Genomic DNA, 25,948 nt, shown 5'->3' with positions numbered 1-25,948 from the left:
TTTTTCTTATCAAGACAGTGGGAGCAAGCAACCCCTTAAAAGAAACAGCTAATTAAAATAAAGTGCGTGCCATCTCTTAGTATATTGAATTACATTGCAAATAATAAATGCATTTGGTTTCCACTGATCTTGCTGCAATTACCTAGTATACTATGGGAAACTATGTTCTTTTCTTGGCCTGTACCTGGTGTTATTGTTTGCAAATATTTTCTGCTAGAAATCTTCGAAAAGGTAAAGATTTTAACAAAGTAAGTAAAAGTTCATATGTATTTTTGAACTCTTGACTTGCAGTTTTTAGTCAGTATCTCTGTTTGATCTCTCTCTCTCTCTCTCTCTCTCTCTCTCTCTCTCTCTCTCTCTCTGTGTGTGTGTGTGTGTGTGTGTGTGTGTGTGTGTGTGTTCCTATATATATATAATTTTGCCAGAAGGTATAACTGAAGATTTTAGATGGCTTACTTTTGTGTAGTTTATCCTAAAGTTGGTTCGTTCATTATAAAAAGTCTTTTGAAGTGTTCTTCCCTCATTTATATGCAGTAAAATGCAAGTTTGTGGGGAAAATGCATGACAGACATTATAATGATCCCAGTTTATTCATTAGCCTCACCAGGTACATTTCTTTTTCTCTCATTGTGTTATAAAGATCTAAAGTTTATAAGAATTTATCCATCCACATAAATTCGTATGCATATTTATTTCTCTGGAGCAGTATAACTTATTTGTTCCTGGCAGGAGGATAATTATGCTCAGCCTACAAAGATACTCAACTCAATTCTACAATACATCAGTGCAATTTAAAAGCAGTTATTTTTGCGGGGGGCGGGGGTAACACATTAACAAATCAAGCTGCTATTCACATAAAGGAAGAAAATGTTTTGGGAAAGTATAAACCAGTATGTAAGAATAACAGTTTTGATCTTGCAAAAGTCCTTTTTGGGAAGTCAGGGTATAAACCCCCAAAATTATAATAATAAAAATAAAAATGATCCCTGAATGGAGCGGCTTAATCTGTATGACCAAACATTTGGGCAAAAGATTACCTCCAAAGTAGTATATTTTGCCATTTGGAAAGAGGTTTTTAGATGAAGCACCAAATTAACTTCTACTTACTGCCAATCAAAATGCAAATATGGTTGTTGGCTAGGACCCATCATTAGAGCCCAGTTAGACTAAGGTCCCACAGGTCCTTGGAACTTCATTGTTATGTGTTAATGAACTATTCAAAGTGAAAAATAAAATGAAAGGCTAGAAGAAAAGTGTAACATTCTCTTCACAGCATGCTAGAGCCTACCCTTGGAATGTGCTTTTTTTCTCTTTCAACTAGGCAAGAAGGGTGTTAAGCTGGTTTTTCTCTCTGTGAATTAAGAAGTATTCATAGGTGGTATGTTTTAAAAGATGAGTTAAAATGAATAATGGCAGTAACTGAATAAAGCACGAATCCATGTGTTCATATTAGTTACAAATAAACCAACAAGAAGGGAAAGCTCTCCCTAAGAGCAGAATGTCAACCGGTAAATATGAAAGGAACGATATAGTTAGAAATGACCATTTTTCAGCCATCATAATAATAATTGATTCAGGCAAAAATTATCAATAGACGTTAAAATTATTGGTTGAAAGATTGGTGAGGCAGGATATTCACACCGTCTCATAGTACCTCCTCACTGGGGAAAAATGGACATCATTTTAAGGAAGTGACCAAATTTAGTATCACCAATAACGGGACAACTTGATATCATCCCCCCCCACCCCCGGTGTACTGCAATAAGAGGGCACAATATCATTTAAGTAGTATTATAGCCAGAAACACATAAACATCCAAAAAAAATAAGGAAATGTCAAGCCAATCCAAACTGAGGGACAACTATAAAAAATAAAACCATCTAGCTTCTACTCTTTGAAATGTCAATGTTATCAAAGACGAAGAAAAGCTGAGGAACCATACCAGATTAAAGGAGACTAAAGAGAATTGGCAGTTAAATGCAGTGCATAATCCTAGATGGTAAATATGGTGTAAAGGGTATGTACTGGGACAATTTTTGAAATTTGAATATAGACTATATCATAGGCAATGGCATTTTGTAATTTTGAATTTTCCTGAATTTGATAAATGTATCCTGGTTACATAAAAAATTCTTGTTTTTAGGGGATTCACATTGAAGAATTTAGTTTCAATGTCTGCAATGTGCTCTCATGGGGTTTAACAATGATATGTTGTGTGTGTGTGTGTGTATATGTAGTGCAGCTCTTTTTACCTACCTATATGTAGGAAGAGAGATAAGGTAAATGTGGCAAATCTATTAATTGGTAAATCTAGGTGGAGAAGATATATGAAAATTTATTGCACTGTTCTTGTAATTTTCTATAATATCTGCAGTTTTTGTATTCCAAAATAGAAAGTTAAAAAATAAAAGGTCAAATTGTAAGATAATAATTGCAAGTGTTATTGTAATTAGAGTGTACTTCAGGTTGATTACCTTTGTATTAAAATTCTGTTATTTACAGCTATTGTACACTAATCTGCACAAAGCCTTCAATTTCATCTTCCCAGATCATGTCTTCACCCTGGAATTTTCTGCAGGATCTCTTAGCTGATTTACATTGCCCATGGAACAAAGTCTAAACCCCTTATGTGGGCATTTAAGTTTCTTTATTCCTTTAATTGAAGCAGCTAACTAACCTTTAGCCATAATCATCCTTCTAATGTAAATTAAATTTGACATGAGTTTTTTGTTCCAAACCAGAAGTTCTTCATTTACCAAAACCCAACCAGTCCTGCAAGGAAAGGTTAGGATCTGCACTTCCAATATAACTTTTCCAACTAAACGTGATTTTTTTCCTCTTTAGAACATGTATTTCCTGTTCCTTTTTTTTTCATTTACCATATTGAATTATATCAGAGTTAGTTTTGTTTATTGTTTTACATTGTAAGCAATGACTTTATCTTAGGACCTTTGCTCTGGCTTCCCTCTGACTAGAGAGTATTTCCCCTAGATTTCTACATGCCTCTCTCTTTGCTTCTTCAAGTCTCTGCTCATACGGCACCTTCTCAATTGGATACACTGACCACTCGTTCCAAGTCACAAACCTGTGGCTGCATTTTGCATCTACTTGTCTTTATTTTTTATAGTATTCATCACTATATAACATAATATTTCATTTGCTTATCAATAAATGTATTATTGTTTATTATTTGTCTTCCACTGGGATTTAAATTCCATCAGGACAAGTTTTTTGTTGTCTTCTTTTTTTTTTTTTTTTGTCTATTTTGTCTATATCTTTCACTACTTATCCCAAATACCTTGCTAACTATCTGACACATTAAAGATATTCAATGAAAATGAATGACTGATTAGATGATTAAGAACAAACCCAATTTTGAATAAAAAGCTAGGTTTTATGTGTTTCTATTCTAAAATTCCAAGAATATGTCTGTGTATCTAGTCAATGTATCATAAGGTTCAAGCAACTGATAAGGTATAATTATAGCATTAATATTCAGTCCATTAAGTTAGGAATAAACTTTTAATATATAGAAAAATGATCAACTTCATAGTATAGATTTAAAAATTATTTTTCCATTTTCTTTTATTATACTTTAAGTTCTGGGGTACATGTGCAGAATGCGCAGGTTTGTTACATAGGTATACACGTGGCATGGTGGTTTGCTGCACCCATCAACCTGTCATCTACATGAGGTATTTCTCCTAATGCTATCCCTCCCCTAGGCCCCCACCCTGTGACAGGCCCCGGTGTGTGATGTTCCCCTCCCTGTGTCCCTGTGTTCTCATTGTTCTACTCCCACTTATGAGTGAGAACATGTGGTGTTTGGTTTCTGTTCTTTTTTTCATTCACAAATCTAATGACAATACAGTCTTGTATAGACTTACAGAACTAAGAATGTTTGTATTCACTTGACATTTGGAAATCAATCATGTACTGCTTCACATCTTTGATACTGCTATTCAAATTTTCTTACTAATACATACATTTTCTATTTGTTTTATAAGTGCCTTCTCTGTACCAGGTACAGTGCTTTTGAGTTCTAGTGATAAAGTGAAAGTGATGGATGAAATATGTTTTTGCGTTAAAGGTGCTCATGTCTAGTTTCAGAGTCAGACATGTAAGCAGATAATAATAAATAATAATAATAAGAGCTGATATTTATTGAGCACTTAAGTGTCACTGTGCTAGACCTCTTTTATATAAGAAATGCTACATTATAAGTATCACAATTATAAGCCAGATGAGAAATTCACTTGGGGTATTTGTATGTGTGTGTGTTTCTGTAGGAGTATTTTAGAGACAGGGGTCAGACACAGAATGACACAATGCAAAGGTAGCTGCAAAGGATTTTGGCAAGTAGTTTGGTCTGGAGCACTGGGAAAATGAATGTATGATGTGGTAGGTGAAGGTAGGCAAACTCATGCTTTGATTTCTCAGCTAGAATATGTTATCTTTTTTTATATTCAAAGCAAATAGCATGTACCTTTTCAATAAATATTTGTTTGAGGATTCATGGAATCCATTAAACCAGGTTTCGCAAAGTTAGGTCAGTACAATAGGACAATGATTCTCCCTTGGGAAAAATTGCCATATATTTTCAAAATGTATACTGTGAAGTTACTAACAAAGACAGAGCTTTATTGCAGAAAACCTTTCCCCTTTAGATTATAAAGGCAGTGTTTGAAATATTTCTATCTAAAGACTATAATGTGATATGTACACAGACCATTATGTGTGTTTGCACACACATACAGGTACAAAGTATTCAGATGGGGCTTCCTTTATCTCAGATCTCATAAGATTAAGTATGATGGGGAGAAGACAGACAAAGAGGGAAGATACTGTTATAATAACAAACAAAAAGGGCCTCAGGTGACCAGCTTAGAAGACAGGGCTATTGTATATCAAGGTGTCAAACTTCACTGATGCCTAAAAGAAAATACCTTAGAAAAGTATTGCTTTCCCTCTACTAGGAATTTCCTTCTTAACATGTCATACAAATAGACAGGCACAGATGGAATGTTACAAAACATCTCTTGAGAGAAAACTGTCAGAGTGAAGGTGGCATTGCCATTTTACTCCTTGTTAAGGGATGTGATGTTTATCCTGAAAGCAATTTTCCTCAAGAGGGTATATTGTCATAGTTAGAACAATTTGGTCTTCCATTGGGAATGCTTTGGATTGGCCAAAGAACCCAGAACATCTGGACTGCCTAGATAACCAATAGAAGAAGCCATGTTTTCTACAGAAATATTGAACTCTTCTAAACAAATATAGTATGATGATTTATAGTATATTTAATTGATGGAACTACATTTAGAAAATATTGTACACACATATAAACTGATTGTATTGCAATATACAAATGGGATACATTAATAAACTTCAGAATTTTATGTTATTTTAATATTGTTTCTTTAGGGGTTTAATGGATTTCTGACTTACTGAAAGCATTAGAAGAAAATGTGTGTGGCAAAATTTGTTGGTAATAGTTTATCTCTTGAGACAAGTTTCATTCAAAATCTTGGTGATTCCAGAGTTACAAAGCATTAAAGCAAAAACCATATGTTGGTTCATTTCCCCCAGTGGGAATAACAGAAAAATATATTTATTCTCTATGTTGAATGTTTATGAACACTTCTGAATTCATAAACATGCTGAGGAAAATAGTGGTAAATTTGCCTTTCTTTCTCATTTTGTAAAGAGATGCTTTCAAGACTCTATTAACCTTTAAAAAAAAATCCCCCCTCCCCATTAACAATCCATGAAAAAATGAGCATGTTTTGGGAGCTACCAATAGGAGACCCTACCATTACTTGCCTCATCCAAAGGGAGCAGTAAATGGTTCCTTAAACCATGACAAACTTGAGAAGAAGTCTGTGGCTCACATAGTTTAGTGGCCTCTGTACTGGTATACATGAAGGGCTTGTCCTCAATAATGAATTATCTTTTACCAAAATAGCATAACATAGCTCTGCTTCACAAAGAATAGGGCATTACCTTATCATCCCACTGTATGTATTGATTTTCAGCATATGAAAACTATCAGTGGCTTGAGAAAATAATGTAGAAGTAAGGTGTCCCCTAAAATGTTTTTTTTTAAATAGACAAAGTGGGAGCAAGAGTACATATTCAAGCAAATAGATTTCAATATACTTGAAAAATGTGTAAATAACTTGATTTTATAGCAGAGAGTAATGATAGGTTTCCTATAAGCATTTTCCAAAATATTCAGTAGCTATACCAAAATAGATTTATTTTCTCACTTTTCTTCTGACTCTATAAAACATGCTTTTAGTAAAGAATTTGAAAAATGCATAAGGATGATAAGAAATTAAAGATCACATGGAATCATGCCACCTCCAGGTAACCACAGTTAATACTTCACTAAATTATTTAATGCATCTCTTTCTAATGTATTAGGTTTTCATGTAGCCTTAACATAGGTAATTGATCTATGGCTTTAAATACTAGTACTACAAAATAGCTTATATTTTGCCTTTTATTCTGGACAGTTTGGAATGGAATTTGTCCAGTGTGGTTTGCAAGCTATGTTCTGCTAAGAGTTCTCTTGGTAACCACTTTAGCCTAATTATTTATTTATTTGCCTATCTGTTTATGCAACTATCATTTAAAGATGCCTGGTTCAGCAATGCAAGTCTAACAGGAATTTTTTAAACACCACTGTGGAGCTTTTCTCTTCATAAATAATAATCAGTTTTGGCAACAGTTTATGAATATTCACATAAAACGTGGAGTCAATCATCTGATTTTAGAGGAGGTAAAAATTTCAAATTTCATTTTGACTAATTGCATTGTTTTTCAGATGAAGAAACTAAACTAGTATGTGAACAGCCCACAGAAGAAAATGTATTTTAATACTGCCAACTTTTATGTGACTGCTGAATTGCCAGTGGTAGCAGTCTACTGAAGAAGCCTAACTAAATAGAATTTTATTGCAGTACCTTTAATGTATTTCTTTAAGTTGCTTTCAACATTAAGGTATTTAAATGTTATAGACATATTTGTTTGGGGAGAATTAGAAATGGACCCAAGCAGTTGTGAGTCATTACCTTGAAATTGTGAGGTGGTATAAATAAATTTTTAAGTCAAATTCATTTTACATCACATACAGAGTAGAATTATAATTCTAAACTGATTTAAGTCAGGTAATTTATATTTAATACTTTCAGGCTTTGAAAATGGCCTCTTCACTTTAGTTTGCATGAATTTGGCAACCATTGTAAGTCGGTACTTTGAACTGCAGTTGCATGTCATAAGGAATTGTAATTTCTACTTTGCAGTTACAGAAACTTGCCATCTAAAGATCTGAGTCAACTTTTCAAACACTTAAGGCATAAGAAAATCCCTAGGAAGAGCAACCACCATATCTCACTTTCAAAATTGGCAAAATTGAGGCACAATGTGTAAAAACTCAGAGAATCTGTAAAATCTGACAAATGGTCTAATGTATATTATCAGTCACCCAGTATCATACATGCTCTTTCAAGATTCCCACAGTGGGGCTAGGGGCAATTAGTTCACAAATGATAAAACTGAAGAACAATGACACAAAGAGATTGGCTCTAGGTCACACAAAGCTAAAGAGTCAAAAGCAAAATACTCTCAAGTAACTGTCCATTTTTTTATCACAGTTCAGAATTTCTCACTTTTTAGTCAATTCTCATTCATATCAAATTTCGCTTAATGGTAACAATTTTGAGGTGGTTTTAAAAATGACCTTTGTGTGCTTTCCTAAATGTACTACTGGATTTTCTTTTTGAATTAAAAATAAATTCTATTTTTATAGCATTTTAATATCCACTTTTAATTTATCCAAATTGGCCTCCCCATTTATTATTTTTCATAGAACACATGCTAAAAATAGAACACATGCCCTAAAATTAGATGCAAAAAGATAATATATTTCCCACAGATGGCAAATGTAATTCTCAACACTAAAATCTATACAAGTTACCATGGTAATTTATTGGAAATCAACACGCTTTCTCCCTACTATATGACCCGAGATAGTAGTTAGCATTTTTGTATGTGTCATGTCTAATTTCTCACTTTACTGACCTGGTTGTCAAAGTTCAACATACAGGAACTACTTATTAAAAGTTATACCTTGCATTTTATGATCCAGTTGTGCCATTTCTCTACCAAATGCAGGAATTTGCAGCCATAAAAATGCACAGCTATCTCCCTCTTCCCAAAAATGCTGTTTTAATGCTCCAGGATGGTGGTAGATATCCTTCTGGCAGCAGTCGGTCAGTCGACTAGTAAGGATGCCTAACCCAGTGCTTTGCCCATAGCTGGCACTCAATACATATTTGTTGAATTAGAATGATTTGTCACTTTTTCAAACAACAGCATTAAGCAGCCTGCAGTGAAGTGAGATTTGTAGTGGGATTATGAAGTATTGTCAATCAACAGGTTGTTTTGACCCAGAAATAATGAAAATATGAAGGTGGTTCTGAGAAGGAGGAGTGAGTGGTTGGTTGTTGGTAGGTGGTGGCTAGGAATATACTATCTTGTTTGGAATCTCTGATTACACAAGTGGAATTTTGCTGTGTGCTAGATAATTTCTGTGGGTTTCCTGCAAATGTTTTAAACTTAATTATTTTTTCTACACTGCCTGTTTATCATTTTCCAATACATCGATATGAGTTCCAGTGGATTCCTTCTGCCCTCACTTGAGTAGACTGCTGCCACTGGCAGCTCAGTGGTCACATAAAAATTGGCAGTATTCAAATACATTGTGTACTGTTGACTATACACACATTAGTTTAGTTGCTTCAGCTGTAAAAATACTTGTGTTTTATAGCCTCTGTTAGATGCTAGACAGATGCCTTTTAAAATGAATTAAACTTTTGAACTCGGAGAGATGGTTTTAACCAGTCTGTGTTGCTATGGTCTTTCCTTCTTTCCTGTCCTTCCTTCCCTCCCTTCCCTTCTCTTCCCTTCTCTCCCTCCCTCCCTCCTGCTTTTGAAGCATATCATTGACCAATAATATGTGGCAGTTCAATTTCCATACCATTTCCATCCTTTCTTACCACACTTAATTGAGAGTTAGCTGAATACAAGTAAGTGTTCAAAACAGAAAATCAGCAGTATTTCGTGTTCACCATACATCGTGTTCCTCCATATGTTATTTGCATAGGCTGAGATTCAACCTATTTGCATAGGCTAAAACATATGTGTATATCCATATATATGTCGTTGAGACATTCCTAAGTTTATTTCCTTTTTAAAAAATGAGATAAATAGGAAATGGGTCCAACAGTGAGGGCCCTCTTCATTTAAGAGGTTAATTATTTGAATACTTGAAGAAAATGCCCTGTCAGACATCTCTCTGAGTAGCAAGTATGTTATATAGCACAATTCATTGAATAGGTGAAACAAGTAACCTCATTAAGAGTAGAGTGTGAGGGCAATGAACCACTGTTCAAATAGGTTCAAAGGTGTTGACCATGTAAAAAGAATGAGGCAATTAATTAAAAACAGTCCTACTGACTGGCTCTACTCAGCTTTGGTTCCTTTCTCATGGAGACAGTGAGCTCAAGATAACTAGTTTCTCTTTACCTATTAGAGGCTACCAAGCTAATTAGAAAGATCTATTGTCTAGGCAAGGGCTTTGGTATGCCAGCTGCGGTCCACAGACCAATAGTGGCAACACCAATAAGGAACTCGATTGAAATTCTAATCTTGAGTCCTACCCCAGGCTAATGAATTGCCTTTTAACAAAGTTCCCAGGTGATTTGTGCATACTGTAAAGTTTGTGAAGCACTGGTCTAGGGGCTTTTAGCTGACTCTCTAAGCACGGAAATAGAAGAAACCTAACTTTTGTCAATTCCTATGGTGTAAGAACAGCCATTCTGTTGACCTTCTAGTCACATTTGGTATAATCTTGGAAGGTTTTCAAGATTAAAATACTTGTCCTTCTATTTTGAATTTCCCTACATTGAGCAGCTTAAGTGTTGAAATCATTTCCAGGAAGACTGAGTTTTTTATATCTATACTATAGAGCAGTGCTTGTCACCAGGAGCAATTTTGACCCCTGGGGACATCTGGCAATGTTTGGAGACATTTCTGATTTTCATAACTGAGGAAGGTTGTATTGACATGTAGTGGGCAGAGGCTAGGAGTACTGCTAAACGGTCTACAATGCACAGGACAGCCCCCACAATGACAAAGAATTATCAAGCCCAAAATGTCAGTAGTGACAAGATTGAGAAATCCTGCTATAGACAAAGTTTAGATCACTCAGAATACATTTAATCAGCCCATTCATCACATTTACTAAGTGGGTTTGGTACTTTGAAGCATGTAAGAGAGAAATACGAGTTAAAGATCTGTATCAAGAATTGAACATTTAGTTAAGAAAACAAGTGTAAAACTCAATAAAGCAAAAAAGGACTTCCAGTGACTATAACCATGTATAATTAAATATTTAAGAGCTTTGGCCCACATGAATGATCAACAGGAATGATTAAAGACTAAAGAGTTTATTATTCTTGGCCCTCGACATTGGTTTTGTCCAGGATCACCCTCTTGTCATTTATTAATTGAGAAAAAAGTTAATCAGCAGCAGACAATGGTCCTTTTCTTTTCTAACAATGATGCTACTTGGTTATTCTCATTCATAGAGAAGAAAACTGTGTGACCAAAATGGCTAAGAGGTCAAACAATGTTACATGACATACTTCCATATTAAAACTGATTAGCAAAAACTAGGATCAAAAGGCCTTCAACAGAATTGCTTGAACTCAGGAGGCGGAGGTTGCAGTGAGCTGAGATCACACCACTGCACTCCAGCCTGTGCGATAGAGCGAGACTCCGTCTCAAAAAAAAAAAAAAAAAAAAAAAAAAAAAACCTTCAAAACATTTCACAGTTGAGGCAAAAAAATAACTAACTTGGGATTAATCTCATTTAAATAATATATTCTAAGTCTAAGGAAATAACTCAAGTGGTTAATAGTCATGTCTGCAACTTTGGTGGCAATCAATAGCCTTGCTGGAATATCCGTATCAAGAAGCACACAGGGAGTTGGGCACAGTGGCTCATGCCTGTAATCCCACCACTTTGGGAGACTGAGACAGGAGGATCGCTTAAGCCGAGGAGTTCAAGACCAGCCTGGGAAACATAGGGAGACCCTGTCTCTACAATTTTTTTTTTTTTAAATAGCCAGGTGTAGTGGCATGCACCTGTAGCCCTAGCCACAAGGGAGGCTGAGGCCAGAGGATTGCTTGAACCCAGGAATTCGAGGTTGCGGTGAGCCATGATTACACCACTGCACTCTAGCCTGGGCAACAGAATGAGGCCTTGTCTGTAAAAATAAACATAAATAATAAAAGAAGTGCAGAGGTACAAAATCATTAGTATTGGATAATTTGTGCTATTAGACGTCTTATACAAATGAGCAGAGAAGCCCCCCCCAGCAAAAAAAAAAAAAAAAAAAGTTACAGGACAGAAGAAAATTTTGACTATAAAATGTCAAATCTTATCCAAGGAGAGAATTTGTTAAACTTGTTGACTTTTATTTGGAGATGTTGCAGCAACATTACTAAAATTCCTTAATATTTTGGCACTGCATAAGCTAAGACTCAGTAAAAGTATCCATTTCATTGACATTAGCTCAGCTTTTAATGGGTCATTGTCTTTCTAGGGAAATGCTGCCATAAAGAGAGGTAGGAGATTTTGATTTCTGAACGAGGTTTGGCTTTAACATATTCTGAAATCGATGGTCAAAGACGTCAAATGGCCAGCCCCAAAGGAAGTTTGCACCGTTCTATGACCTTACTGTAACTCTCAGTAAATAAATTCACTAGGCAAATACTAACAAGGATGGGGCACATATTACAAGGATGATTCATTACAAGAAGGGTTAAAGGAGTCCACTGGGTTTAAATTCATCTGGCTTTAAAACAATGCATCCTAAATGATGTGCACTTCATTACATTACTAACGATATTTTTAGGTCTAGGGAGTTTATTGAGCAGGTCTAATTTCTATCGATTACATTCTTTGAAGGGATAAAGAGAGTGCACACAAGAAGTAAAATGGGTTAGATGGGAAATAAAGAAAACCTAGATGTTTATCATTATTAACTAGTGCTGAGTCTCTCAGATAGATACTTTGCCAGTTCCCAAACTAAATTTTGATTAATGAATTGCCATATTTTTGTAATCCATATAAGGAAACATAATCCTTCAGAGCAAGATTGCTAATGAACATCCCCAATGTGATAGTTTCAAAGTGAAACATTCACTAGGAAGCACAATCATACATTAGGAATGTTTAATATCACTGTAATTTAAAAAGTAGTGGATGGCATTCCAAATTATATTAGTCCTTATTTCCTGTTCATTTAATTTTAATTTTCATGCCTGTAACTTTGGCCAGCACAAATGCCAGGCACATAGTAGGTTCTTAGTCATCATTAAATGCATGAATAAATAAACAAAATTATCCTTTAGGACAGTACATTCAAACCACAGTATATCTATTATAAAGTCAAATTCAGAATTGACAGAACAAAATTGCTGGAGCTAAAGCTGATGATTTTAATGAAAGATGAATTAGAATTCAGGGAATTTTTAATGGAACACACAATTGCTGCATCCTTCATTAGCCAGAGTATCACATAGTTAGAGCAAGGAAATCTTGTAATAGCTTAACATTTTTTGGGTGCTAAGTATGTGTCAGACACTGTGATAAGTATTTACACATACAAGTTCATTGAATCCTCACAGCTGCTCTATGTGAGAGGTCTTATTATTATTCCCATTTTATAGAAGAGAAATTTGAGGCTCAAAGTGATTAAGTAATTTGCCCCAGATAGCACAGCTAGTAAGAACAGAGTTGGGTTTTGAACACAGCCAGCCCTACTCCTAAGTCCATGCTCTTAACCATTAAGATAATAAACATGTCTACACTGTGAGGTCATTCAAAATGAGAGTATAGACAGAAGGCACAGAGAGTGAAGAAGGAATCTGAGACAGCTTGATGGGTACAAGAGTGTCTAGGCCTGAGGTCAGAGCACAATACTTCTAGGTATCTACCTGGAGTATTGTTTGTGTCAGAGAAATGGAAAATGTAAAAAATGGAGAGAATAGGACAGATCAGAGCTTTGGAGGAGAACTGAAGGTCAATGTTCAGTGTGTGTTGGACAGGCAGTAGCAAGTGTATCTGGGTAAAAGATTCAGAGACTCAGATGTGGAATTCAATCAAGTATGAGCAATAACAAGAACAAGAAATAACCCAATATCTAATTTGTCAGCGCTTTACTTTGATTATTTTTGAAGCCAGGATCTAATGCTCAAGCTTGCCAGGCCAGGGTCTGGCAAAGAGGATTGAATAGAAGCTTCTGGCAGGAGTGAAGAGTAAGGAGCAGGGCAGTCATAAACCAATATGGCCCATGGGCCTTGCCGTTTCATTCTCTGTCTTTCTCTTGCTGCATATTCTAGTGCTCTGTATAGTAAGTGAAATATATCTATACTGCATGTCTGATGAGATTCTGATGAACCTAATACCTTTTCTGGCTGCAGGAATTGGCAACTTTGGATATTCTCGAGCAAGATTTTTCTATGGTCAAATTTCTTGGTAGATTTTCTGCAGGCTTTCATGGAATTATGATTCTTTTACGCAGATAAAAGGCTGACCCAGAACATAGCCTAGCTCAAATGTAGCTGAATTATTTATTATAGTATCCCCTTGGCATTAAGGAAGACACATTTGATACAAGGAAGCAATGTTTCAAAGAATCCATACCACCCATTGGAGGGCTCTGAAATCATTTTATTATGTCAATGATACTGAACAAAAGGTAACAGTGAAGGAAAAATTGCTTAGATAATTTTGGCAAAGGAATGTCCTGGAAGGTTTACCTGTCAGAAGCAATGACAGCTTGTGGTATACAAGATCAGTATTCAACAAATGTTTGAACATGTCTCTCTAGGGAGGTTTTAAAAGGGAAGACTGTGAAGGCTTATAAGTTAAGGAATTTATGAGTAAATGGCAGAAAAATACAATTAATAGTGAAAGCTTCCAGTTCCTTATCTAAGCCTTAGTATTCTGAGTAATATAGCAACTCACCTGATAATTACATCATTGCTAGCATGACAGACATTTGACTTTTTAGAGACTCAATGATCAAAGACCCAAACCTATAATTTCATATATGCTGTGTGCTGTTCTCCTGAACCTTGCAGGGCTGGTAAAGTTCAGGTCATGTCATATGTGAACGAAAGTCCTTTTTATCCCCCCAAGATGGGTGGGATAGATCATTCCATATAATCATGAGTCCCTCAAGAGCAGGAAATTGCATCCATTGGTGTCTTTGTGAATTGATGACTCGTTTGCTGCAGCTCCCTTAAAAGGAAGGCATACATTCACTTTAAGAGGGACTTTTGGAGTACATGTCTTGGAAGGACCTTTTTTTGGCTTGTTAATGCTTTTATTTATTAAGAATAAAATGCCGTTGGTATAAACACATATTTGAAAAACATACTAAAAGACTTAAGTACTGAAGAATACTCTAACATTGACCACATTTTTTTCATGTTTAGGAAATCAAATATTACTGGAAAAAATTTCAAATAATTTTCTTCATTCTTCATTTATTTTTCTAGAAATGGAAGGTTTCATAGCTTTGGGCAACTTAGCCTGGAGGTTTTTTGACCCCTTCTTGGCTGTGTGCCTCTCTGTAAAAACAGAGCTTTAATAGCTTTATCCTTAGATATAATTCATTTTCCTCCCCTTCTCCTTTGATTCCTACTTAACTGTCACCCCTCCCTTGCCCCCCACCCAAATATGTTGTTCAAGTCAACACATTTTTATGTGCCCTATATCTTCTCTCCCCTAACTCCATTTTTGAGGAATAATTCAAACTCTTTAATTAAAGCAGATTCAAGAGAGTGACCAGAATGGTAAAAGTATTTCACTAATACAAATGAAGAATGAGTAAAAGAAGCTAAAGAGGCTGAATCTAGTGAAGTAAAGGTTCAGAGACTCACGGTGACTGTCATCAAACACTTGAAGGGCTGTCTTGGGGAAGAGTGATTAAAAGTACAGAACTAGGGCCAATGGATAGACAGTGAAACTGAAATGCTTTCTAACGGATTTTTCCAAAGATAAAATGGACTTCCTTGAGAAGGGAATGTGATCCAGTATAAGCTGATAGATCACTTCAGAAGATGTTATGGCAGGATAAGAAGTTCAATTACACAACACTTAAGTTGCTTTTAACTATGAGAAGCTACTTCTGTCCTTGTATATGTATGATATTTCTACTAAAATCTCTTCCTTGATTGGCTATATACTAAACTATAGAAAGATACAATCATATTGTTAGCTGCTGCATACCTTTCTCCTTGACTCACATCCCTAAAAGGTAGACTATTTTAGTACCATAGTCACCTTGACAACAGAGGTGTCTATTTTAATAGCATTCAGTAATATTATTCAAAGGGAATCTATTGCCCAATAAAGAAGGGGGAACAGCCTTCAATGTTCTCTTTCTTTTCAAACCTCAAAGAGTCTAGGATTAAACATGGGCTTTGAAATTAAAATCGTTGTAAATTTGCTGAGTAAGAGAACATCAAGTGTGCTTGTTCCAAAGAGTAGAAAGTTTTAACTTAGCATAATGTAGAAAAATTATTTTTCTCTTGTAATATACACAAACAATTTTACTAACAGGAATGGCTCACATTTTACAGTTGTCACTTATTTCAAACAATTCAATATACATTTAAATGCACTTAACCCTATGCAAAAGGTGATGGGGTGCTGTAGAGGCAGAGTTAGCACAACAGACACTGCACTTAACCACAGCTTATCTTACTTAAGAATGCATTATTATTCATCATTGGAGACTATTGTACAAATGAAAGTTATCCAAGGCAGAAACAACATGTCAAAAAATACTGCAGTGGGGAATTCACCAGACAGTTCTTACACTAAAGGAGCAAACTTCCAGTAAGAAATACAATCTTTGACTTAAAACCATTTAGTTTTTTTTTTTTCTCTCTTTTCTTTTTTTTTTTTTTTTTTGAGACAGGGTCTCACTCTGTCACCCAGGCTGGAGTGCAATGGCGCAATCTCGCCTAACCGCAACCTCCACCTCCCAGGCTCAAGTGATTCTCCTGCCTCAGCCTCTCAAATAGCTGGGATTACAGACTTGCACCACTACCACCAGCTAATTTTTGTATTTTTAGTAGAGACAGGGTTTCACAATGTTGGCCAGGCTGGTCTTGAACTCCTGACCTCAAGTGATCCACCTGCCTTGGCCTCCCACAGTGCTGGGATTACAGGTGTGAGCCACTGCACCCGGCCCCTAATATCTATTTCTAATAATAATAAATAGCATTTAACGACTTTCCTTGTATAGGCTCTGTCAAGCCCTTCACATTTTTTTGTCTTATTTTATTCTGACAACATACTGAAGGGTTGATACTATTATTTTCCCCATTCTATTTATCAGATAACTAAAGCTTAGGGAAGTTAAATGTTTTGCCCAAAGTTACACAGTTGGTATTAAAGAAGAGCAAGGAATCCAAATTTGATTTTAGAGACTCAGTTACTCACCCATCTACTGTGCTGTTTGCCTCGGTGGCTCTAATGCAAATATGATTATTTTATTTAGGAGAACTTTGTGGAGAAAAACAAAACTAAATTTGTTTCTTGGTTCCCAATGATTTTTTCTCCCATCATACATTCAGTTGACCACCGAAGCTTAGAAGGTTACACTCACCTCGTTTATGAAGGAGAACGCTGGCGTGTCGACGTCCATTTCCATTTTCAACATAACAGGAGTAATTTCCCAAGTCACCTTCTTCCACAGAGTCCACAATTAATGAGATGGAAACTTCCTGTTCCCCAAGATGCTCCTTAAGAATTCTAAAATGTAAAGCAACAAAACAAAACAAAAATCCACACAGACAGACACATACAGAAACAAGAAAGAAATGTAGATGAATCCGAATCTGATGTAAAACTACCTACAAAATCTGTGCTTCTAATTTGGCTATGAATTGATGCTGTGTTAATTAAATTATGCCCTTTTCTTCTTCACTTGTAATGAGGAAGCTTGTCTTTGTAGATGCTAATGAAGTTGCAGTTAATTATCTCCCTTAGCAGGACAATCACACTGTCATAATAAAGAGGTGAGAAAGACCTTGAAGAAAAAGTTTACAAATTGCTTTCCCTTTAAGAAGAAATATTATGTAAGTTGAGATAAAAATTCTAATGTCTCAGGCTGAAGGCCTAATTACATGTCAGGTTAATTTTTTAAAAAAGAAAAGAAAATTTCTGAGCTATTTTGACATTTCAGTTGAAATGTTCAGTCTGACTTTTGTTAATGATACTAACAAATTGCCTGTTTTTGAAGGAATGTGAAATTATAAACCTGTAGACTAAAAGTTCTGGTAAAGTATTTAACTCTGACATTAAAATTAATGGTAAATGCTCACTAACCTCGTTGTCATCTCTGTTCAACATTTTTAAATGCAGAATTAAACTACCTTTCTAGAAACTTCCCTGAACACACACAAAGCCAGAGGGGGTAAAAGTTAGGAAGTTAATTGTCCTTCATTTATTTTAGCATTTCATAGACCATGGGTAAAAGATAAGAGTGAAGTTTTAAATACGAAAATCAGCAGAAAAATGTTTTAGTACATATTAGACAATTGTCCATCTAGCCTTCTGGAATCCCACTGGGGCATTCTAGAGTAGAATATTCTTATGTATTTGTTGCCAGAAAGAAGGTCCCAATAGAAAATGTCTTATTTTTCTATTGAAAATCATTTTCTTTTTTACCTTTGATAAAGTTTTAAAAGTCTTGACATTTAGAATGGGGGACCATGATTAAAATGTTTGTATATACCCAGAAGATGCAATCTTTAGATGGGAGTATGTTTAGAAGTAATCATCATTTTGATGTGGTTGTAACTTACTTATTATTATTAACGTTCTTGCATATTTACATTATGATTAAAAATAAGTATCTATGCCAAAGCATAATTACAGCTAGCATTGAATGAATTATAATTGATACTTAAATGAATAAATAAGTAAACACATTGAACAAAAAAGGGGCTTAGGCATTATGCCTTCAAATATTTTCATGTTATCATTCCCACTATACAAATATTTCGACCTTAAAGTCAGACTAAGAAAGACGATAAAAACATTTTGTGTATCCTTATCACTACCATCAAAAGCTTATATTCCACTTGGTGGCTCAAATATGTAAAAATACATAGCAGGAAATGACAGAGATTGTGTTTGCTTGAGTCCCTGTACCTTGTTAATGTTTCCTGTGAAATTTTTTTTTTTTTTTTTGAGACAGAGTTTCGCTCTTGTTGCCCAGGCTGCAGTGCAATGGTGCGATCTCGGCTCACTGCAACCTCCACCTCCCAGGTTCAGGTGATTCTCCTGCCTCAGCCTCCCGAGTAGCTGGGACTACAGGCGCCCACCACCATGCCCGGCTAATTTTGTATTTTCAGTAGAGACAGGGTTCACCATGTTGGCCAGGCTGGTCTCAAACTCTTGACCTCAGGTGATCCGCCCACCTCGGCCTCCCAAAGAACATTTTTTTTTTTTAAAGGTCTCATATACAAAAAGTACACTAACATTTTCTATATTTTATGGTATTTTGATCTCACTATATATATATATATATATATTTTTTTTTTTTTTTTTTTTGGAGACAGAGTCTCACTCTGTTGTTCAGGCTGGAGTGCAGTGGCAGAATCTTGGCTCACTGCAGCCTCTGCCTCCCAGGTTCAAGTGATTCTCATGCCTCAGCCTCCCGAGTAGCCGGGACAATAGGCACGCACCACCATGCCTGGCTAATTTTTGTATTTTTAGTACAGACAACGTTTCTCCATGTTGGCCAAGCTAGTCTCAAACTCTTGGCCTCAAGCAATCCGCCCAATCTGACCTCCCAAAGTGCTGGGATTACAGGCGAGAGCCACCACCCCCAGCCGCACTCAGTATGTGGCTTAATGAACAATCTTCGTTATTTTTCTTAAATTCTTTGCAAATGGCATTCATGTTTTGCAATTCCATAGTAAGTCTGTTAACAGTGTTTTGCTTCTTTATCATTAAATATTGTAGTATTTTTATTATGATACTAGTAAAACAAAAAATCCTTTCAGCTTACTTTCTATTCACTAATGGAGTAAATGTTAATCTTGACTATACAGGTTAAAAGAAAAAAAAATTACCTAATGTCACTTTCCCAAACTCGATTTTCATCCAGATCTTCAATAAATTTTTCTCCTTTCATCCAGTAAATTAAAGGACTGACATCTCCGCTGTACCCAAAGAAAGCTCTGCAGGTTAGATTAGCAGAGTCACCTGCAGAGAGAAGTGATGGAAAAGTGTTATAAAACTATTTGTTCACACTTATTTTAGGCAAACTGACAGGTAACATTTTGATCACTTTTCATTGATTTAATAAAATATCTTTCTAAAAGAATAATTTTTCAGGGATTTTCAATCTTTGTCAAATTGATAGAATGTGTGCTTTCGACAACATGGCTTGTTTAATGGAATGTGAGTTACTTGTAAAATTTCCAAGAGGACTGGTCGGCTATTGTACAGAACATTTTTCCCGTTCGGTTTGCCTGATGTTTTCTCATGATTAGATTGAGGTCATGAATGATTGCGAAGGATACCACAGAGGTGATATGCCCTTCTCGAAGCATGATATCAAAGGGTACATAACGTTGCTGATTATAAGATTTTATAGGGCAGATAGAAGGTGTTTCTCAGTCTCGAATGTGGGAGATAGAAAATCTTTGGCTGCAAAGAAAAAGGAACCATAAACGCAAGATCCTAAGAGAATGCTATTAAAATATTTTTAATTCATAGAGAATAACATTTGAATTAAAGAAGCTAACACATAGGTAGAAAAACACATTAAAAAACAAAAATCGTGACAATAAATATTTGGGATTTTCATCACAGGTAAAATCAGTTATACTACTGTAAAGATTAGCTTATTTCAATATGCTACTTAGAATGTTTTAGTGGTGAATACAGATTGGTCAGTTATTTAATAAGGTAAATTGAAGTCTCTTTCTAAAAGGTGGAAGTAAATTTAATGCCCGTAGAAAGTAAAGTTTATTTCTGGATATTTCATGCCACTTTACAAGCACCTGGTTTACTCAAGCTTCAGTCAGCATTACAGAACTGACATATTCCAGTAGATACTAGTTTTAAGATCTTGCTACCGTTAAATGGAACCAGAAATTGAGGGATAAGATGGGGTCTTGTAAGTCTGGACTGGGGCAAAGGAACTCTCAGGGGTGGGCACCACGTGAGGGGCTGAAAATGAAAAAGCAACACCTTTGCTGGCATTTGAAGTAAGCAAACTCTCAATTTGTGGTAGCCATAGATACTTAAGAATATTACCAGAGGGCCCTGAGAACTCTGCGATCCTAAGGAGCAAGGAAGGAGGTTTCTTAAGTACTGGAAGCCTCAGGGCTAAGCTATGAGTTGATAGTATGTATTTCTTGAAATTTTGCTTATGAGAGATTCTACAGCATAAACACAGAGAAAAGCAGAATGCACTTACATGTAATCTTTCTAAACTAGGGCATGAGTATCTGTAACTTAATTCTACAAGTTCCACAATGACAAAATTTTTATAGGATAAAATCGTATTCTCTTATGTTCGTTAAGAATAATTCATGAAAATTATTGCTCTTCTAATATTTCTAATATGGCATGATATAGCCTTCTCTATTTTAGCTTATGTCTGCATGTTCTCCAAGAGATTCCTCACAGACTTGGATTCCTCCCCCGCCCCTAAACCCAGAGACGGAGTCTTCCTCTGTCGCCCAGGCTAAAACGCAGGGATGCGATCTTGGCTCACTGCAGCCTCTGCCTCCCGGGTTTAAGCAATTCTCCTGCTCGGCCTCTGGAGTAGCTGGGATTACAGGCACGTGCCACCACGCCCGACTAATTTATTTTTGTGTTTTTAGTAGAGACGGGGTTTCACCATGTTGGCCAGGCTGGTCTTGAACTACTGACCTCGTGATCTGCCCGCCTTGGCCTCCCAAAGTGCTAGGATTACAGGCGTGAGCCACCACGCCCAGCCGGATTTTTTATGTAATAGTCATCACTGATGACCAGATAAGGCAAGTCCAGAAAATATCTACAAACTTTTAAGAGGCAAACTGAGGCTCCAAGGAGGTTTCTTTATTATTAATCTTTGTACAGAAATATTTTAATATAAAATTCCCTCTCCTTTAGAGAATATTTACATTACAAAATGAATAAATGTCAATTCCATTGATTGAAAATGAATTGCAGATTTCTACGGCAAGTGTCAACCAACATTACAAAACAGTTTCAAATCAAATATTCTTTGTGTTTACATTTTTATAAGAGCACTGTTTTTGTTTTTGTTTTTGTTTTTTTTGTACCAGGACTATCTGTTATAGTGCCAAGGTAGTCACGAATTCAATAATAAGTCTCAAAATACTACCTAGTATGATGATTAACATTATATGCTAATGGAATCAAGATGTATTACAGTTTTAAAAATGTATATATTAATAATTTATACTGTCTTTTATAAGACCAAGTTTAAGTTTTTAGGTGGGACTTAATGCCTGGAACTCATAAATAGAAATCTCCAGGTATTGCCTAATTTTCCATTACAATTTTAGTAAATATGGGACCTTAAAAATCATAAATAAGGAATCTGACATTCCTTAGCAGAGAGGCCGATTGACCTCCTCATTGGAACCTGAATTACTGTCTCACGTCACCCTCCTTTCTTTCCGACATCAACTGTGAAATTCATTTTTATTCACTTTTATTTTTCATAATTTTATAATTCATTTCTTTTACCTGCAGGCCTTGTGCTGCCACACCTAAAAAATGGCTTCTGCACCCATGTAAGAAGCAATCTGCTTTCTCAGCCATCTTGGTTCACCTGTTCTTTGACTACCCCACCCTGCCTGGGGCTCCAGTACTGAGTGTATCTACAGTGCTATGGGGACACCTAGGAGAACTCTAACCAGTCTTGAGATGGGCTTGCTGTGGGTCAGACAGTGAAATTCAAGGAAGGAATAGAAGAGGGTGGAGAGAAGAATAGAAAAACACTCTGGACAGAGAGGAAAGAGCATGAGTGAGGAAAAGCCTGGGAGCTTTGGGGAAAATAAAATAATTTTGAAGGGGCTGAACCTAAAGTGTAGACGAGGGGCAAGTAGAGGGAAGATTAGGAGAAGAATGGACCCTGATGACGCAAGAGCAGGAGCAGCGCTGTTCTCTGTATGGCATGTGGAAAATGTGAGACTTCCATTTCAGGGCAATGGGAAGTTGAGGGAAGATTTCAAATAGGAGACTGACGCAATCACATCTCTATTCTAAAGAGAACAATCTTACTGTATTTTCAAACCTGAGATTGGATCAGACAGAATCAAGGATTGAGAATGTTACAATACTCTGGGATCACATAAGGAATAAGCACTGCAAAGATCAGATTATTTCCACATAATTTCTTAAAGTGATAAAGCATAGGTGGTAGCAGTAACTACAGAACACTCTGCTTTTTATCAATGTGATAATAGGGAACCTCTTAAACCAGACATTAAGTAGGAATCCTGTTAAGGCAGAAAATATATATATATTTTTCTCTATATATATGTATATATATGTGTATATATGTATACATATATGTGTGTATGTATGTATACATATATGTGTATATATATATGTGTGTGTGTGTGTGTGTGTGTGTGTGTATCACTGTGTCACCCACACAGAGAAAGAGATCTGGGAACTGCCAGTTGCTTCTCAATATAGGCAGAACAGAAAGTCAATTTGAGCAGTGCTTTGTTCTGTGAAGAGGCTTTTCAGTGGTTTCTCTTAATTGTACAAATTTGTGCAGCTAAGCAAAGTTACCACTTCACTTCTTATGCATTGCTCTGCTCACAGCCTAGACACTAGGAGTCCAATGGAGTCAATTCTGAGAGCAGGCCAGGTGAGGTCAAGCTCACACCTGAGTCTCTAACCAGGGGCCTTAGTGTTGTGGAGAAAAGCTGGATTCACCAGGTACTATTTATTGGGAAAAAGTAATTAATCACACCTGTGTCAGAGAGCTGTGACGTTGGAACCCAACTGTATTACCTTGTGTTTGAAAGTGGGAATGAAGGACTATTATCCTTTCCTCTGAATCTCAATAAGAACCAGGACTTGATAGAAATTCATGGAGCAGGGTGGAGCTTAGGAATAAGTGATGTATGTCCACCAAATAAGGGCAAATAAGGATTAAAAAGGATAAATAGTAGTTATGAAAGTAATAAATGATGGGACTGTGTTTGTACCTTTGGCCAATGAACTAGGATATGCCAATTACACAACAGGTTTTTAGCATCTGAATTTTGGGAGTCACCCATTCATATTCCATTTTATAGTCTCTTGATTTTATTTAAGCCTATATTCTTTGCTTTAAATTCTCATTTTCACCTAATACACGCTTCCTCCATTAAATCCAATTCAAATGAAACTTCTTCCAAAATGCAGGCCTGCACTTTCAAAAAATACTCATTTAATTTTTCTTCCTCCTTCTCTTCTCCTTTCTCCATAGACTTTGGAACATATTTCTGTTTTATCATAATATAGTCCTTTCAATATCTGCTTTGCTCACATATCTAGCCCAGCAACTTGACTATGCATTCCCCAAAGGCAGAAATTATATCTTTATTTACCTTCGTATTACCAGGACCCATTACAGCATCTTGAATATATTAAGAACTCAATACATAATCTCAAATTAATGAATAACCTGCTTAATATCTTTTGAACTTTCATTTTACCTTGTTTCCCTTTTTTTAAAGCTTCATTAATTAAAGGCTACATGTCTACATGTCTCCACAGGCCAAATTTATCGTGTAAACTAGGCTTCACATTGTAAGTACAGAGCCTCCTCATTCAGGTATTATTTCAGTGGTGGTATTCCACACACCAGCTTGCAAAAGTCAGTTACCACATTTTCAGAAATTCTGTGAGCAGGCTGTTAAGCACAGTCATTGAAAATTAAATTATAGAAATACAAAAAAAATTAAAAACAAAAATAATAGATACTCAAAACTTCCAAATTATTTTGCTACATTTTACCATTCATTCACTCATCGTTTGAGATTGTTTACAGCTATAGTATCCGTATGGTGGAAATACTATACAATAGTGTACTACTGCACATCTCTTCTCAACTATATGTTTAATGACATTATGTTGGTAGCTTGAAAAAGACTATAGGGGGAGTATTTACTCCATACATTGGCAAATGCTACAAATCAGGCTATGATTTATTGTTTTGTTGACTGACTGTACTTAAAACATGACAGGGAAAATGTTAATAATGCAGGTTAAATTAAAAGTATGTCGTGTCTATAGCTGCCATATTGGGAATAGCACAAACATCAAGAAAATATTCTCCTACTAAAATTTGATTCCGCAAAGAACTCATTTACATCACTGATGAGTGAGTAAAGTTCTGATATGCACCTCCATTGTTTTATTAGCTAATGTAAACAAAAATATGAACTGTATTCTTGGCAGAACTACATTTAGAGCCAAGTGTTAAACATTTACCAGATGCTACTGTCTATAAAATTATTTTTTACATACATAGTATGCATATTTTAATAGCTTTATTGAGATACAATTCACATAGCATGAATTTGTACAATTCCATGGTTTTCTGTATATGCACAGAATTGTACAATCAGAACCACAATCAATTTTAGGACACTTTTATCATCCCAAAAAGGAACCCTGTACCAAGTGGCAGCCACTCCCCATTTTAGCCCCTAGCAACTATGAATCTACTTCTACTTTCTGTCTCTATGGATATCTGGTATAAATGTAGTCATACAATATTATTGCCTTTTATGTCTGGTTTCTTTTGCTTAGTTTAATGTTTTCAAGGTTTATTCATGTTATATAGCATGTATCAATAATATCCCATTGTGTGAATATATCCCATATGTTGATTTTGTTTATCCATTCATCAGCTGATGAACATTTGGGTTGTTTCCACTTTTTGGCTATTGTGAATACTGCTGCTAAGTTTTTGTGTGGACATATGTTTTCATTTTTCTTGGGTACATACCTAGGAGTGATGTTGCTAGGCCATAAGAGAATCTTATGTTTAAATATTTGAAGAAATAACAAATTGGTTTTCAAAGTGGCTGTGCCATTTTACATTCCTGCCAGCAATGTATGAGGGTTCCAGTTTCTCCACAGGCTTGTCAACACTTCTTAGCATCTGTCGCTTTGATTATAGCCATCCTAGTGAGAGTGAAGTAGGATCTCTTTGTGGTCCCTAACATTCATATTAAACCAAAATTTTATTATTAAATATAGCTATTTTGCTAATCACCAGTACTGTTCAAAATTATGAAAACATTATCAAGATAAAAAGCCTTCTCATTGGATCGTAGCATGCAATTGTCAACATCATACCTAAAATGCTTTTTATTTACCTACTTTTGTGTTATAAACACTATAATGAATTTATAAAATGATTTATAAAATGTATGATTATAAAATCAGACTATATTTTTACTTGGCAAGTTTTAGGAACTAAATAAATTATTGGAGGCTTGCTTTATTAGGAAATACTGAGAATATTCCATTCCAAATATTTAAAAGTAAACATATGTTAAACAAGAATATACAATGGGACTTACAGTATCATCTCCTTTAAACTCAATAGAAATATGACTACAAGCATTATTTTTTTTTTTAATTTTTACTTTCAGGGGTACATGTGCAGGTTTGTTATATAGGTAAATTATATGTCACAGGGATTTGGTGTACAGATTATTTCATCACCCAGGTTATAAGCATGGTATCTGGTAGGTAGTTTTTCCGTTCTCAGCCTCCTCTCACCCTCTACCCTCCACCCTCAAGTAT

At 35.6% G+C, this 25,948-nt stretch overlaps 1 protein-coding gene across 1 annotated transcript in view; it reads right to left on the bottom strand.

Annotated features, from left to right (window-relative positions):
* Positions 1-25,948, bottom strand: part of IL1RAPL1 (interleukin 1 receptor accessory protein like 1) — a 1,371,738-nt gene that overhangs the window by 26,790 nt on the left and 1,319,000 nt on the right. Inside the window, exons 7-8 of the mRNA XM_008959191.5 lie at positions 19,237-19,369; positions 16,761-16,906 (exon numbers count right to left, since the gene is read on the bottom strand). Of these exons, the coding sequence (XP_008957439.2) occupies positions 16,761-16,906; positions 19,237-19,369 (279 nt within the window). The remainder of the gene's footprint in view (positions 1-16,760; positions 16,907-19,236; positions 19,370-25,948) is intronic.

This window comes from Pan paniscus, chromosome X, assembly GCF_029289425.2.
Source record: "Pan paniscus chromosome X, NHGRI_mPanPan1-v2.0_pri, whole genome shotgun sequence".
Taxonomy (NCBI): domain Eukaryota; kingdom Metazoa; phylum Chordata; class Mammalia; order Primates; family Hominidae; genus Pan; species Pan paniscus.
Note: the sequence above shows the minus strand (reverse complement) of the source record. Positions and strands in the feature narration are given on the sequence as shown.